The following is a 13918-nucleotide window of genomic DNA, read 5'->3' as shown; positions in this document are numbered from 1 at the left end:
TGATAACATGGACAGGATTAAGTTCCATTTGTAAAATGATTGCCTATGTTGAAGCGATTTCAGCAATGTCTACTGTAATGAATTTACTTGCCGTCAGTATTGAAAGGTAATTTTTTTTAATGATGTTGGAACAAAAAAAAAAGACAGAAAACAAAAATACAGAAAACGAAAACAAAAATTTGTAGCGGAACGTCATATATGAATGAAGATAAAATATAAAAAACACATGTATCGAACTTTTGTCAGAGAGTTTTGAGTGTTTGTCATCTCTTTATGATATTAAATTATATTGATTGATTTTTTTGATTTTTTTTTGAATTTACAAACGATACCAACATATGGTACGTAATCTATTTTTAATCATTGTAATTATAATTTATTATTCAATAATTCAATTCCAGAAATAAAGTTTATAAATTGTGAATGTTACAATTTCTTTTATTTCATACGAATTGGCCTGGATTTATATGAATCGATTTATTGATTGCTGAATTGATTTAAATCGAAATTATTGAATTGATCATTTGAATTTTGGATTTATTGAACCTGAATCATGGATAAATTGACCGATCGAGTTTTTAAAACAAAGATCATGAAAACGTTCAAATCAAAAAAGTTTGATCGAAAACTGGTGTCCGAATTGGATATGGAATTCGAAAATCGTACGGATGGTCTTGATGAAAATGAAATGAAATTATGGAAAAAATATGATGACGCATTGAAAGCCATGATCAATGATATTAATGTGAATGAATTGTTTGATGATAATAATGGCGATGACGATATGGATCGAAATGAATCTGATGCTGATGACGATGATGATAGTGTTCATAGTAGTCAACTCGATGATGATGATGATGATAGCCACGATTCGTCTAGTGAATCCGATGCAGAAATTGAGAATGAAATGGAAAAATTGCGTCGTAAATTAAAAGACTTGTCTTTGAAAAAGAAGAATAAACGTAAAAGTCGCTCGAAATCAGATGTGAATAATGGTACACCAATTTACAGAATCATTAATTCAATCAAGCCATTTAAGGATAACGTTGCTGAATGGCCAGCATTCAAACGTCGTGTTGAATCGCTGATAATTGATCGTAAAAACGAATCGGAGTGTTCAAAACGAGCATTCATATCCGGAATTGTCAAAGGAAAAGCTTCGTCAATTTGGGACCATTGCGAGACGAAACGAATGAATCTAAAAAAGAGCTGGAAAGCATTGTCGAATGAATTTGAAAATCCTGATCACATTAATCTGCATATTCAATCAATGATATTGAAAATGTCAAATGTGAAAGACAAATATGATGTTGATGGCCTCGAGAGAATTAAATCTCAAATTGAAGAATTTCGAAATGCCGTGTCAAACTTGGGTCCTCGTTATATCGATAATACGTCCCAAATGGTTTGGAAAATTGCTGATAAGTTTTGGAAGAAAGAATCGGAAATAATTTCTGCTGAATGTCGATCGTTGGACGATCTTGTGGAACGAGTCAAAAAAGCTCATCGTCATGCCATAACGTGGGCACAACGCAGTGCTGAGCATAAATTGTCGATTAAATCTGTGAAAAATGTTGATCCGAGATCCAAAACATCGTCGATTCGAACTGTAGTGACAAAACCAATGAAAAAATGTTTTTTGTGTGATAAACCTGGACACATGGCAACTGCATGTAAAAGTGAATTGTCCAGCCTCGATAAAAAGAAGATTGTATTTGATAAAGGTTTGTGTCGTATATGTCTATGGCCTGGACACAAATCATCGGATTGCCGTCGAAAGGATGTTATAAAGTGTACATCATGCAATGACAACCATCCATCATCATTACATGGTATAAATTTTGACGAGACGGAAGTAAAAACAGTGGCTACCGCGGATATGAAGGTTGTTCGTGAAGCAACTGGAACTAACATTGGCAAATTCCGTGGACGTATTGGCCGAATGGAATGTGATGTGTTGATTGATTCTGGTGCAGACGTATCTGTTGTCAGTAGTGATTTAGCACCATTGAAATGTCGTCGTAAAGTTACACCGATTATGCTATGTGGATTCGAAAAATCCATGTCCCGTATTGTGGATCAAATTGCCGATATTGTATTATCGCATCCAAATGGTGAATCTAACTTGGAAGCATATGTATCTGATCGTGTACCATCCAATAACATTATTGTTGGTCGTGATCATATGGTTAAATTATTTCGTGAAGGTCACCGTGTATGGCATACTGTATTCGGTGATATAGACCTTGCATCAATGAAAGTGATTAACGTCATTGAACAACGAAGTGAAAAACGTATTGTACATTGGAATGAAAATGATTGTCCTGAAGAAGTTGATGATGGCAAAATGAATTTACGAATGGAGAAATTGGATAATGGTAGATTCAAAGTCAGCCTACCGTTTTTCTCAAGCAAAAGACCACCGAATAATTTCAACAAAGCAATAGAACATCTTGATCGTTTGCAATCTCGTTTGAACAAAAAAGGTCTTTTGGAACAATATGAATCAGAATTAATGAAATACGTTGAAAATAACCATGCCGAAATTATTAATGAAACAGATGGATATTTTATTCCACATCATGAAGTTGAACGACCTGATGCCGCGACTACCAAGTTCCGAATTGTATTGAACGCGTCATTTGGTTGGAATTCATTGAACGATTTGCTTTGGAAAGGTGAATCATTGAATTTGAATACATTGCCTCATCTTGTGAGAATTAGAATGGCACCGTTTCTATGCATTGGTGATTTACAGAAAGCGTTTCTACAAATCGTTATTGATGAATCTGATCGCCAATATCTACGATTTTTATGGAAAGATCGCAATGATCAACTGATGATAATGCAAATGATCGTATTGCCATTTGGTGTTATTAGTGCTCCAGCAATATTAACACAAGTTGTGTCAATCATTATTAACAACATGTCGTCGAATTCACGAAATGTTTTGGAAAATTCTATGTATATGGACGATTTGCTCGCCGTATCCCATTCAGAATCTTTGTTGATGAACGTAATGAATGAAGCAAAATCATCGTTTGAATCGTCTGGTTTTGTTTTACATAAAATGGTATCGAATTCTACATTTATTCGTGATTGTTTTGGAATCGAATCGTCAAGCTGTAAATTGCTTGGTCTGGTATGGAATTGTATCAATGATTATTTGAATATTAATTGGAAGATTCCTGATAAAATTGATACTAAACGAAAATTATTACGATTTATTGGTCAATTATTTGATCCTTTAGGATTCTGTGAACCTGTAAAATTATTGTTTCGAAAAGAATTTGCTATGATCCAGGATAAGGATTGGGATGATGATCTAAATGAAGATATTGTATCCAAAATCAATGATCTCACAATTGGATTAAACGAATTGAATAAAATCAAATTTGTTCGTTATGTTGAAGATCAAAATCAATTGTCGTGCTTCGTGGACGCAAGTATTGGTGGTTATGGATACGCCATTTATTTGGAAAAAGATTTAATTTTTGGAAAATCGAAGATATCTCCTCGTGGTCGAACTATTGTCGATTTGGAATTATTGGCATTATATGAAGGTGTCAAAGCCACGTCGCGTATTGTGAATTATTTGAAATATAATGGAAAAATTGAAATTTTTACCGATTCGCAAATAAACATTGATCGGTTGAAATCGTCACCGAATGAATATCCAATTGCTATTGCGCGCCGATTGTTATCGATTCTAATGATCGGATTTGAAATTCGTGCAAGTTTTCGGCATATAAGTGGTAAACATAATCCAGCTGACCTATTTTCAAGAGGTTGTAATGCTGAACGTTATATTGCCGCCAAACCTTATGAAATCGATATTGATAAATTGATCAATGATAGCAGTGAACCTATTGTAACGAAATTGATTTGTGCCATTCGAGAAACATTGATTCCTGATCAAACATTGCGGAACTGGATGGACAAATGTGGTGTGATTTTAAAAATGACAAAATGGATACAACGATGTATGAATTGGATGGAAATTGCTACCAATCGAAAACCACATTTTAGCGCTATACATATCTTATATATGATTTACCAACGTAGCGAATTGAAACGCTCTGATAATTTGATCGATAAGAATGGATTATTGCATTTTTGGTCAAGAGACTTAGAAAATCAACCTATTTGGATTCCGAAGAACTCTGTATTAGCCAACGAGATGCTAAAAATTGCCCATCGAAAATCCTTGCATCGAGGATGTGGTATGTCATTAGCTATGGTCATGGACGAAGTTCGAGTTGCAAATGCCAATCGGCACATGAAAAAGATAATTAATGAATGTACTTTATGCCGAATGATAAGAGGCAAGGCAATCAAACAGCCGCTTGGTCCTCTACATGAAGTCCAAAAACGATTTATGAAGCCGTTTGAATGCATAATGATGGATGCGTTTGGTCCACTAACTATTGCTAATGGTAAAAAATGCTATGGAATTGTTATTATGTGTCGAACAACAAAAGCGGTAAAAGTTAGTGTTCTCGAAAATTTGTCCGAAAATTCGTTATATGATACTTTGAGAACCGTGTGGAATCAGATTGGATACCCGACGGAAGTGTGGTCGGATAACGGAACCAATTTTATGGCTGTTCGTGAAAAATTGAATAAATTGGCCCGTTCTGGTCAAACAAATGCTATTAATTGGAAAACGTCAACACCATTGGCCCCATGGATGAATGGTGCAGCCGAACGAATGATTAGATTGGTAAAGGAATGCTTGAAAATGTTGCCAAAAAGGGCTCGTTCTCTTTTTTCTTTACAAAGAAATTTTAATTACGTGGAATATGTGATTAACCAACGACCGATAATACAAAATGATGGTCGTTTTTTCTCTGCTTTTGAACTATGGATGGGTCGTACCATGAATTTAAAACAAGAAAATAATATAGACGACGTATGGGAAATGAAAATTGAGAGATCAAAATTTGTTAAAGAAGTTGCCAAATTGTGGATGTCCCAATACCTGAAGAAATTGGCTCGAATGTCAACTAACAAATCGACAGATGTGCAAATTGGTGATTGGTTAATGTTGCCTGAATTTCTGACTAAACGTTCTAATTGGCCTATTGGACAAGTAATGGAAGTCAAGAGTGGATCTGATGGCATATGTCGTACTGTAAAAATACGAATTAATGGAACAGAATTGTGGAGACCAACGAATCGTTTGATTTGGATAACGCATTCTCGGCGGGAGAATTGTAGCGGAACGTCATATATGAATGAAGATAAAATATAAAAAACACATGTATCGAACTTTTGTCAGAGAGTTTTGAGTGTTTGTCATCTCTTTATGATATTAAATTATATTGATTGATTTTTTTGATTTTTTTTTGAATTTACAAACGATACCAACATATGGTACGTAATCTATTTTTAATCATTGTAATTATAATTTATTATTCAATAATTCAATTCCAGAAATAAAGTTTATAAATTGTGAATGTTACAAAAATTAAATCACAAAAAAAATTTTTTGATGATGAGAAAAATCATGATCATTTATTTTTGGATACATTACAATCAATAAAAAACAATTCACATGATCAAATAAATGATAATTCAATGCGGTCAAATTAATAATAGAATAATAAATGCGGGCTCGTTCCTGGTGTACAATGAGTTCAACACGTAAAGGTTTAATCATCATATGGAGCTTTGCATTTGTATTATCGACACCAGTTTTATTAACCAGGGTAATCATCATTATTATAATAAACAGATATGATGATGATAATGATAATCAAAGATGTTTGAATAATAACAAATCTTTCATTTTTATTTTTTTTTCTCATTTTATCCATTTCTTAGCATACAAGTCAAATAACATATTATAATATGACTACATCATTGACATTATATTATTGTTTTGATGTTGAAAATGATTTAACATTTATTGTTGCCATTTATCAATTATTAGTCATGTTTATATTGCCTGCATTGTTTATGGTTGTTTGTTATTATGTTGTCATAAGACAATTATGGTCAAGTACACGTTCAGTTAATATGATGACACAAGCAGAGAATAAAGCACGGCAAGTGATTGTGTCAAGAAAAAATGATGCTTCTTCTACATTATTCTATCAAAATAAATCAACAAATCGTAATAATAACAACAATAATAATTCACAATTTTATGATAATGAAAAAAGTTTTTCTACAGATTTCACTCAAATTTTATCAAATTATCAACAAAAACAATCTTGTCATCAAAATATAAATGAAATGAATGAGTCAAATTTATCAAGAATTTCGTCTCAACAACCAAATCGAATAAATGATGAACAGAAAAATAATAGTAACGGCGAATATTTATAAACAGAATAATATCAAAACATTGGCTACAAGTCAATGGCAACAAAATTCAATAATAAATATTGATAATGGTGAAGTTGGCAAAAATATTGAAAAACACGACATACACAATGATGATGATAATGAAAACTATTCAATGACAAGTTTTATTGATTGTTTGCCAAAAATTTCCGAATCATCTATGGGTAACCCAGGCAACAATGAAAATATGTTAAAACAAAAACATCATAATCATGTAGAATCTGGTTTATTAAAAAATAATGATGATATGGATAACGATGATCAAAAACAACAATCAATTGATGATGATAAAAATCATAACGATGATCATTCGGATACATTACAATCAATAAAAAACAATTCACATGATCAAATAAATGATAATTCAATGCGGTCAAATAATAAAAATAATAATTCGATTCAAACGAATCATCGAACATCATCATCATCGTTATGTTATAAATCCTGTTCAAGAACTTTATCCAGTAATGTAATGGAAATTACAAAAAGTCGAATTCAAGTAAGTATCGATGAATGCCACAAGATGGCATTGTCGCTTTGCAACAAAAAAAAAATTCGTGCCCATCTGAATTGGATGAATTCGAAAACGAAAAAAAAAATTCATGATCCAATTTCAAATTTTTTTTCAAAATGTTAAAAAAAATCTACAATTCTCTCATCGCTTTAAGCAAAAAATTCACGCACTGTGAATATTTTTTATTCATATTTCTGCTTCAATTCCAATGATTTTTGTCTAATTAATTTTCTTCATCATCATTGTGTTGTTTGGCTTTTGGTCATAATTTTGAATGAAACGAAATTAATTATTTTTAGATGATAAAAAAAAAGAATTGTCTTCATTCACATGAAATGCTGTGAAATTTTCGACTGTTCAAAAAAATTATAATTAGGATAAATCGTATGTAAAATGTATGAATTCAATTAAATCAACCATCGTCATAATAATGATCAAACATCATTATTAGCTTGAATTTTGGCCACATTTTGTTATGGAAACAATTAAGCTATGCTTTTCCCGTCCCAATATTTATTGACTAATGAACTGGTTTAATTATCATTATTATTATTATTATTATTTTTTTGTTCTTCCATCTAATTCTTTTCTTTTTATTCATTCAAGGTAATCAAAATGTTGGTTTTGATCATAATTTTATTTCTATTATGTTGGGGACCAAGACTCATTATGAATGTATTGGTTAAATCTGGACTAAGTACTTTTTCATCATGGATTTATAATACTCGCGTTATGTGCAATCTATTATCATTCATACATTCAGCATTGAATCCATTTGTTTATGGTTTTATGTCATCGAATTTTCGTTCAATGGTTTGCTCATCGTTTGGTCGTCGTAAACGTAATAAGATGGGCAAAAATAATCAATTTCACAGTCATTTTGAGAATAATAATAATAATAATCGTCGTATGTAAAATAATCATATCAGAATTGAATTGGATCTGTAATGATTTGAAAAAACAAACCAACTAATCATCAACATTATAAAGTTTTCATTAGTCTTCAATTAGTTTCCATTACCATCATCGATATGCAATAATAATGATTAAAAAAACGGAAAAAAATTTTGTAATTGACAAATTTTTTGTTTTTGTTGTCCATAAAAGTTTTCGAATTGCGTAATTCTCATTCTCGTATATTTGCAGTCATCTCCAACTTTAGTAACCCGGTTAGCAAGAAGAATTTTTAGCCCACACTCGATGTACATGAAATTTTTGTGTATTATCATTTGAAGGTTGACGACCACTGATGTGATCAATAAAATGGCTCAATAATTTATTGTCTATCTCCAATACGATAACTTTTTTTTTTTGGTCAACAATAATCTTCAACAATGGATGATAATCGATTTTAGAATTTTAAAATTTCCTACAAGAATTTATCATAATATTGAATACGGAAATATAACGTAATATTTGTCTATTGTACGTTTATTTTTTGCTCAAGCTTACAATGTTTTTTTTTCATAAATTCTTGATATCTAGTTGAAATTAATTTAAATTTTTGATTCTAAATCGTATAGATTATATATATAGATAGATAGATGTGGACAGAACAATAATTAGATATCGAATGTTGATCATAGCAAATCCGTTGTTGGACCAAAATCAAAAAAAAAAATAAATAAAAAGATATAAATCAAGTAAATAACGTAAAGCTATGGTTATAAAATATTCATTTGAATCATAGAATGTCATTCGATTCGTTTTTTGTTTATCCTTCGTATACATGATTATGTAGACGAATTTCTATGTGGAGGCGTTGTTCATATCCATTCTCGATATTCTAGGATATTTTCAAAGTATGATCAAGAATAGATGAAAGAAAAAGAAAGAAGAAAAAAAAATGAACCAGAAAAAAATAAAAAGATAGTGGACGATGACGGTTTTGTTGATGTATACAAAAAAAAAATAAATAGTACAACATAGTGAATCAACATAAACAACTTGTCAACATCTTGTTTTTTTTTTTTTGGTTTGGTAAATGCAAAAGAAAAGTCAATATAAAAAGTCTACTATAACAGTAAATTCGGGCCAGTTATGTTTTAATGTTTTTGAGTATCATGAACATAGAATGATTGTCATTACAAATCATCATCATCATCATCATCAGCGTTATTATTGTTAATCACTGATTGAACATCCAACATTCTTAATGTGTAATACACACCACAATAATCATACAAACATTTGACATTAAAATGGACCATTCAACAAGTCAAAAAATTTCTCTCAACTTAATGGCAACAACAACGAATACAATCAGATCGAAAATGTTGTTAATCAATTATTTTTGTTTGATATTTTTATTGCTTTCAAATATAAATCCAACAATAACAACCATGTCTACCATTGGTAAAATACCAGTTGTTAAAACACCATTAAAATGTTTGGTAATGAAAAATATGGTCACAAATCGTTTAGGTCGTTGTAAGTTGTTATTGAATATTGTTTGATTATATGGAATAATTGTCATAATAATGATTATTTATTTTAATCGATAGCTTTGATTGAAAATCGTCACCGTATGTCAAAAAATAATGCTGAAACTGGTAAAATGGCAAATTATATACTACTTCATCACAATTGTCAATTAATTAATGATCGAATTCGCTTCAGAAAACGTGGCTGATTTCCAAAATTTTTTATGATCATCATCATCATTCTTCATCATGCAGTCTTCATCGATCTCAACATCATCATATTGATTCAAAAAAAAACCTATCCATCACATATATAGACATTTCATTTCATTTTCTTTTCTCATTCAAATACAAACTAAAATTCATTTACATAATTTTTCACGATTGATGATCATTTTTAAAATCAATCAATGTTTTTATTTCAAATGAATGAATGAATGAATGAATGAATGAAATAGTCATCAGGTTGAACAAAGATATCAACAACGGACAAATTTTTTTTTAATTAAAATAAAAAAAATCTGAATAAAAATGAAAATAAAAAATTCTTGTAGAATATTTTTGTCACAAAAATCTTATTCACAAAAATGATTGATGATAAGTCAAAAGGAATGAAAGACATAAATTCCGCATTGGCCACTAATAATATAAAGGCAATGTAATGTTTTTATGTATTCCCTTGTGTATTTTCTGAATTTGGTTGTAATAAATATGCACAATTTTTTGTTGTTTTTGTTGTTGTTGTTGTTTTTGGCTAAGAATTATAGATGAGAATTGCTGAAATGTAATTATCATCATCATGATCATTGAATCATAAAACATTTTTACAACAACTACAGCCAAATTAGATCATGATATGATTCTGAAGAAAAATGTATTTCACAAGTGACAATATGATTATGTTTGATATACGGTATTTGATATGGAAAAACATGCGATAAAAATATGGAAAAAAGAAAAGAGAGAATCCACTGTTTCACATTGATATTCATTATTTTATTATAACGTGAATTCATTGATGGTCAATGATTATCAATCATTTGTAATTTTTGTCTACCTATTCATTTATTCACTTTCACATTCACATTCATTGATTTGATTTATTTATTTATTATTAACAATTTGAAACATTTATTTATGCAATCCAGCATATATATATAAATAACACACTCTACACACAAATTTGAAGATTCTGTCAATGATTTTCATGAAAACATATTATCGGATGTTATTTAGAATTATATGACATATACATGACGATGAAACCACCATGTATTCGAAATTCAATACCGGAATTTTTTTTTCTTTCCCCTCATTTTATCCAATTTCCATTAAAATCGTCAATTTGTATATATGGAGTACATTTTTTTTTTTTGGTTACGATTGCAGAATTTATGATTTATTATTTTTTTTATTGCTTGTCTTCATTATTATTTCTGATGACAATCATAAAATTTCCGGTTGGAATATTTATTTTCGCCCCCAATTTTTCTCATGATTCTTATTACAAATTTTAATCAGATAGATTATTACCTTGTACATTCTTTGGTTACTTGAAAGGTGGGAGATTCCATTAAAATTCAACTCTTTTTTTTAAGGCTTCATTGTAGGTTGAGTTAAACACTCGGATCATGGTAAAAAATAAAATATTTCATTTTTTTTTGTGCGTGTGTCTTTTTCGGTGTATACGCCCATCATGGATTTTTTTTCTCAATAAACGGTTGCAACAGAAAAAAATTAAAAAAAAACACTGGAATTTCTTTCCATTTTGTGTCAATTTAAGAAAAAAATTTCAATATCAATGTTTTCCCCAATTTCAACAAAATTTGGATTTTCCGTCCAGCTTTTTCATTGTTTAAATTTTTTTTGTTGTTTCTTCCAAAGATGTTAATTCCGGAAAAAAATAATGGAAATTTGCAGAGAAAAAAAGTAGCATTTTTATTCAAGTATCAAAATCCAAATCTTTTTTTTTTTGTTTTCTTTTCATAATAATTCTATTCCGGTCTTGTGTGTGTGTGCATGTGTAATTAACAAAAGTATTATTTCCGTTTGTTTGTTTAGTTGATTGTCCAATGGATTTTTTTTTCATTTTTTGTTTTGTCTTCAACGGTTTAACCTTCCTTCGATTTGAATGTCGTAATCAATGCAAAAATATAAAGAAAAACAAACAAATCGATTTACCAATGTTGCTGAACTTTTTTTTTCTTTATTTTTTTGTTGTTTTTTGTTGTTGTTGTATGAATTATGATTTTTTCTCATTGTCATTCGGTCGCTATTTTTTTTTCATTTGCCACTACGACCATAATGTAATATATCATATTGTTCCAGAAAGAAATGGCCAACAAATTTATCTTTGGCGATTCAAATATAAAAGCAAAATATTTTTTTCTGGTTGACAATATTCATTCATTCATTTTGAATTATATGCACACACACACACAAAGTGTTTATTGATAAGTGAAAAATAAAATAAAGTGACCAGCTATACGACAATAATTTCTACATGAAAAGAAAATCATCATTAATCTGTGATAGTTAATTGTTGTATTAAACCAAGACATATACAAAATGTTTATGAAAATAGTAAGTTCACTTCTTCAATAATGGTAATATGAATGATGATTATTAAAAAATTTTTCCTTCAGATTATTCTTGGCTGTGTTTTATTTTGTGTGGTATCGGCACAAATTGAACAAAGCGAATCAGAATCCGATCCAATGATGGTGGCCGAAACGGCCGCAGCAGGTGTAGGTAAAGCTGGTGTTGCTGGAGCCAAAGCAGGCTTTAAAAAAGGTGGTGCTGCTGGAATAAAAGCTGGTAAAGCTGGATTTGCCATTGGTGGTGTTAAAGGGGGAAAAAAAGGTAATCTAATGATGGGAATTCATTGTGTATATTGATGATCTATTTTTTAAATACATTAAAATAGGTGCATTCGCTGCTGGTGCTGCCGGAGGAGCGGCTGGTTTTAAGAAAGGTAAAATTCTCAAATAACCAGGAAATTTATCGAGTTAAATTTGATTCACGGTATATAGGTGGAAAAGCAGGTGCTGCCGGTGCAGTGGGTGGAAAATTCGCCAAATTTGGTAAAAAAGGTGTATTCAAAAAAGTTGCTGGCGCTGGTTTCAACAAAAAATTCGGTACTATCAAAACCTTTGGGATGGCACAAGGGTAATGAATAGAATGATAAATTATTTTTGATTCAATTCCTGATTCTCTCATGTAATCGATATGTATAGATTTAAATTTGGTAAAGTTGGTGGTGCATTTGCTGCCGGTGGAATGGCTGGTGCTTTTGGTAAAAAAGGCAAAAAATTTGCTGCCGGAGGTGTGGCTGCTGGTATGTTTGTTTTTTAATTTTTATTTTGCCATCATTTTCCTAATTCTATTTTATAAAAAAAAATCAGGCAAAAAAGGTGGCAAAAAATTCAAAAAAGGTTTTGCTGCAGCTGGTGGCGCTAAAGGTGGTAAAAAATTCTTTGCGGGTGGCAAAGCTGGTTTCAAAAAAGGAGCTGCAGCCGGTGCAAAGGCTGCATTCAAAAAAGGTGGTGTAGGCAAAAAAGTGGTCAAAGGTTAATAATAATTTACATCATCGAATATCAATGAAAATTCTATTATACAAATTGTAATTAAATCCATTTAAAATGGTTCTGTTTATTCATATTAATAAATTTAGTCTAAACAATTATGTCATAATGTTTACTGTGAAAAAAATGTAGTTAGTTTTCTTGAATAACCAACCAAACTAAATAAAATATATAAAAGATAAAAGACATGCAAACTGGCATTTTGTTTCCATTTTGTCTGTTTATTAGGTTTAGAAACATGTAATGAATGGCATTGAATTGAATGCATTGAAATGAATTGAAGCATATCGCGTAATGGTTACCACATACATCAAAATGGATACATAATTGATAATAATAATGATTACCATTGACAAAATAGAATTTACCCGAAAATCGCGACTACAACAACTACCGAAACGTAGATATTTTTCACCGTGAACTAGCTATTAAAAACTAGGACTATTTATCAACATTTTTTTTTGTATAAGACGCGTTTCGTAGTCGCGATTTTAAGGTACTGAAAAAAAAAATTTCTTTTGCACATACACATAGACAGATAGATAGAACAATAGGAAATTCTAAACGACCATTTCAAATTCAACTTGATTCAATAAATATCAATCAACTGGATCCAGGTTTCAAATTGTTTCTATTTTTCAATGTTAACATTAAAGAATAGAAGATTGATCACTTTATTTTACTATTTGAAATTTTTTCTCTTTTTATTTATCTAGTTCATTTAACGTTTATTTTTTTTTTTTAATTATCTTCGAATACAAATGATTGAAATGAATGAATGAATGAAAAAAAAAACAAAAGAACAATGAAACAATTCTCGTTATCGGTAATTGTAGTAAATATTTTCTTTCTACCAAATCGGATGTTTATCAATATAAAAAAAAATTATGGACCGGAAAAACAAACAAAAACCAACAAAATCAATAATGCAATAGTTGTAATCAGAAAACAAAATTGGAAATTGAAATTAAATTTGTAATAATTTGTTTCAAATCCATATATATAAATAAATATAGCTAGAAAGAAATAAATTTAATGATGATGAA

General features: G+C 30.1%; 4 protein-coding genes across 4 annotated transcripts; all 4 read left to right on the top strand.

The window, feature by feature from the left end:
- Positions 1-230: 230 nt before the first annotated feature.
- Positions 231-5459, top strand: LOC124493655 (uncharacterized). Its single transcript, XM_075728665.1, has 2 exons — positions 231-341; positions 402-5459. Exon 2 carries the CDS (start codon positions 554-556, stop codon positions 5252-5254), a length of 4701 nt encoding a protein of 1566 aa, XP_075584780.1. The 5' UTR covers positions 231-341; positions 402-553; the 3' UTR covers positions 5255-5459.
- A 693-nt stretch (positions 5460-6152) lies between these two features.
- On the top strand, positions 6153-8152 carry LOC124500107 (uncharacterized). Its single transcript, XM_075728666.1, has 2 exons — positions 6153-6850; positions 7472-8152. Exons 1-2 carry the CDS (start codon positions 6293-6295, stop codon positions 7778-7780), a joined length of 867 nt encoding a protein of 288 aa, XP_075584781.1. The 5' UTR covers positions 6153-6292; the 3' UTR covers positions 7781-8152.
- Positions 8153-8416: 264 nt separating this feature from the next.
- On the top strand, positions 8417-9766 carry LOC124492407 (uncharacterized). Its single transcript, XM_047055282.2, has 2 exons — positions 8417-9295; positions 9370-9766. The coding sequence occupies exons 1-2, from the start codon at positions 9067-9069 to the stop codon at positions 9495-9497; spliced, it is 357 nt and encodes a 118-aa protein (XP_046911238.2). The 5' UTR covers positions 8417-9066; the 3' UTR covers positions 9498-9766.
- A 1916-nt stretch (positions 9767-11682) lies between these two features.
- LOC124493699 (uncharacterized) lies at positions 11683-13056 on the top strand. Its single transcript, XM_047056838.2, has 6 exons — positions 11683-11871; positions 11934-12150; positions 12215-12262; positions 12321-12456; positions 12525-12625; positions 12693-13056. Exons 1-6 carry the CDS (start codon positions 11857-11859, stop codon positions 12860-12862), a joined length of 687 nt encoding a protein of 228 aa, XP_046912794.1. The 5' UTR covers positions 11683-11856; the 3' UTR covers positions 12863-13056.
- The last annotated feature ends 862 nt before the right edge of the window (positions 13057-13918 follow it).

Source organism: Dermatophagoides farinae, chromosome 2, assembly GCF_024713945.1.
Source record: "Dermatophagoides farinae isolate YC_2012a chromosome 2, ASM2471394v1, whole genome shotgun sequence".
Lineage (NCBI taxonomy): Eukaryota > Metazoa > Arthropoda > Arachnida > Sarcoptiformes > Pyroglyphidae > Dermatophagoides > Dermatophagoides farinae.
Note: the sequence above shows the minus strand (reverse complement) of the source record. Positions and strands in the feature narration are given on the sequence as shown.

Coding starts and splice junctions, on each gene's coding strand:
- LOC124493655 (XM_075728665.1), top strand. CDS start 554: ATGGATAAATTGACCGATCGAGTTTTTAAAACAAAGATCATGAAAACG.
- LOC124500107 (XM_075728666.1), top strand. CDS start 6,293: ATGATGAACAGAAAAATAATAGTAACGGCGAATATTTATAAACAGAAT. Junction 6,851..7,471: donor TTACAAAAAGTCGAATTCAA/GTAAGTATCGAT, acceptor TATTCATTCAAG/GTAATCAAAATGTTGGTTTT.
- LOC124492407 (XM_047055282.2), top strand. CDS start 9,067: ATGGACCATTCAACAAGTCAAAAAATTTCTCTCAACTTAATGGCAACA. Junction 9,296..9,369: donor CACAAATCGTTTAGGTCGTT/GTAAGTTGTTAT, acceptor TTTAATCGATAG/CTTTGATTGAAAATCGTCAC.
- LOC124493699 (XM_047056838.2), top strand. Junction 12,151..12,214: donor TGTTAAAGGGGGAAAAAAAG/GTAATCTAATGA, acceptor ACATTAAAATAG/GTGCATTCGCTGCTGGTGCT. Junction 12,457..12,524: donor ACCTTTGGGATGGCACAAGG/GTAATGAATAGA, acceptor CGATATGTATAG/ATTTAAATTTGGTAAAGTTG.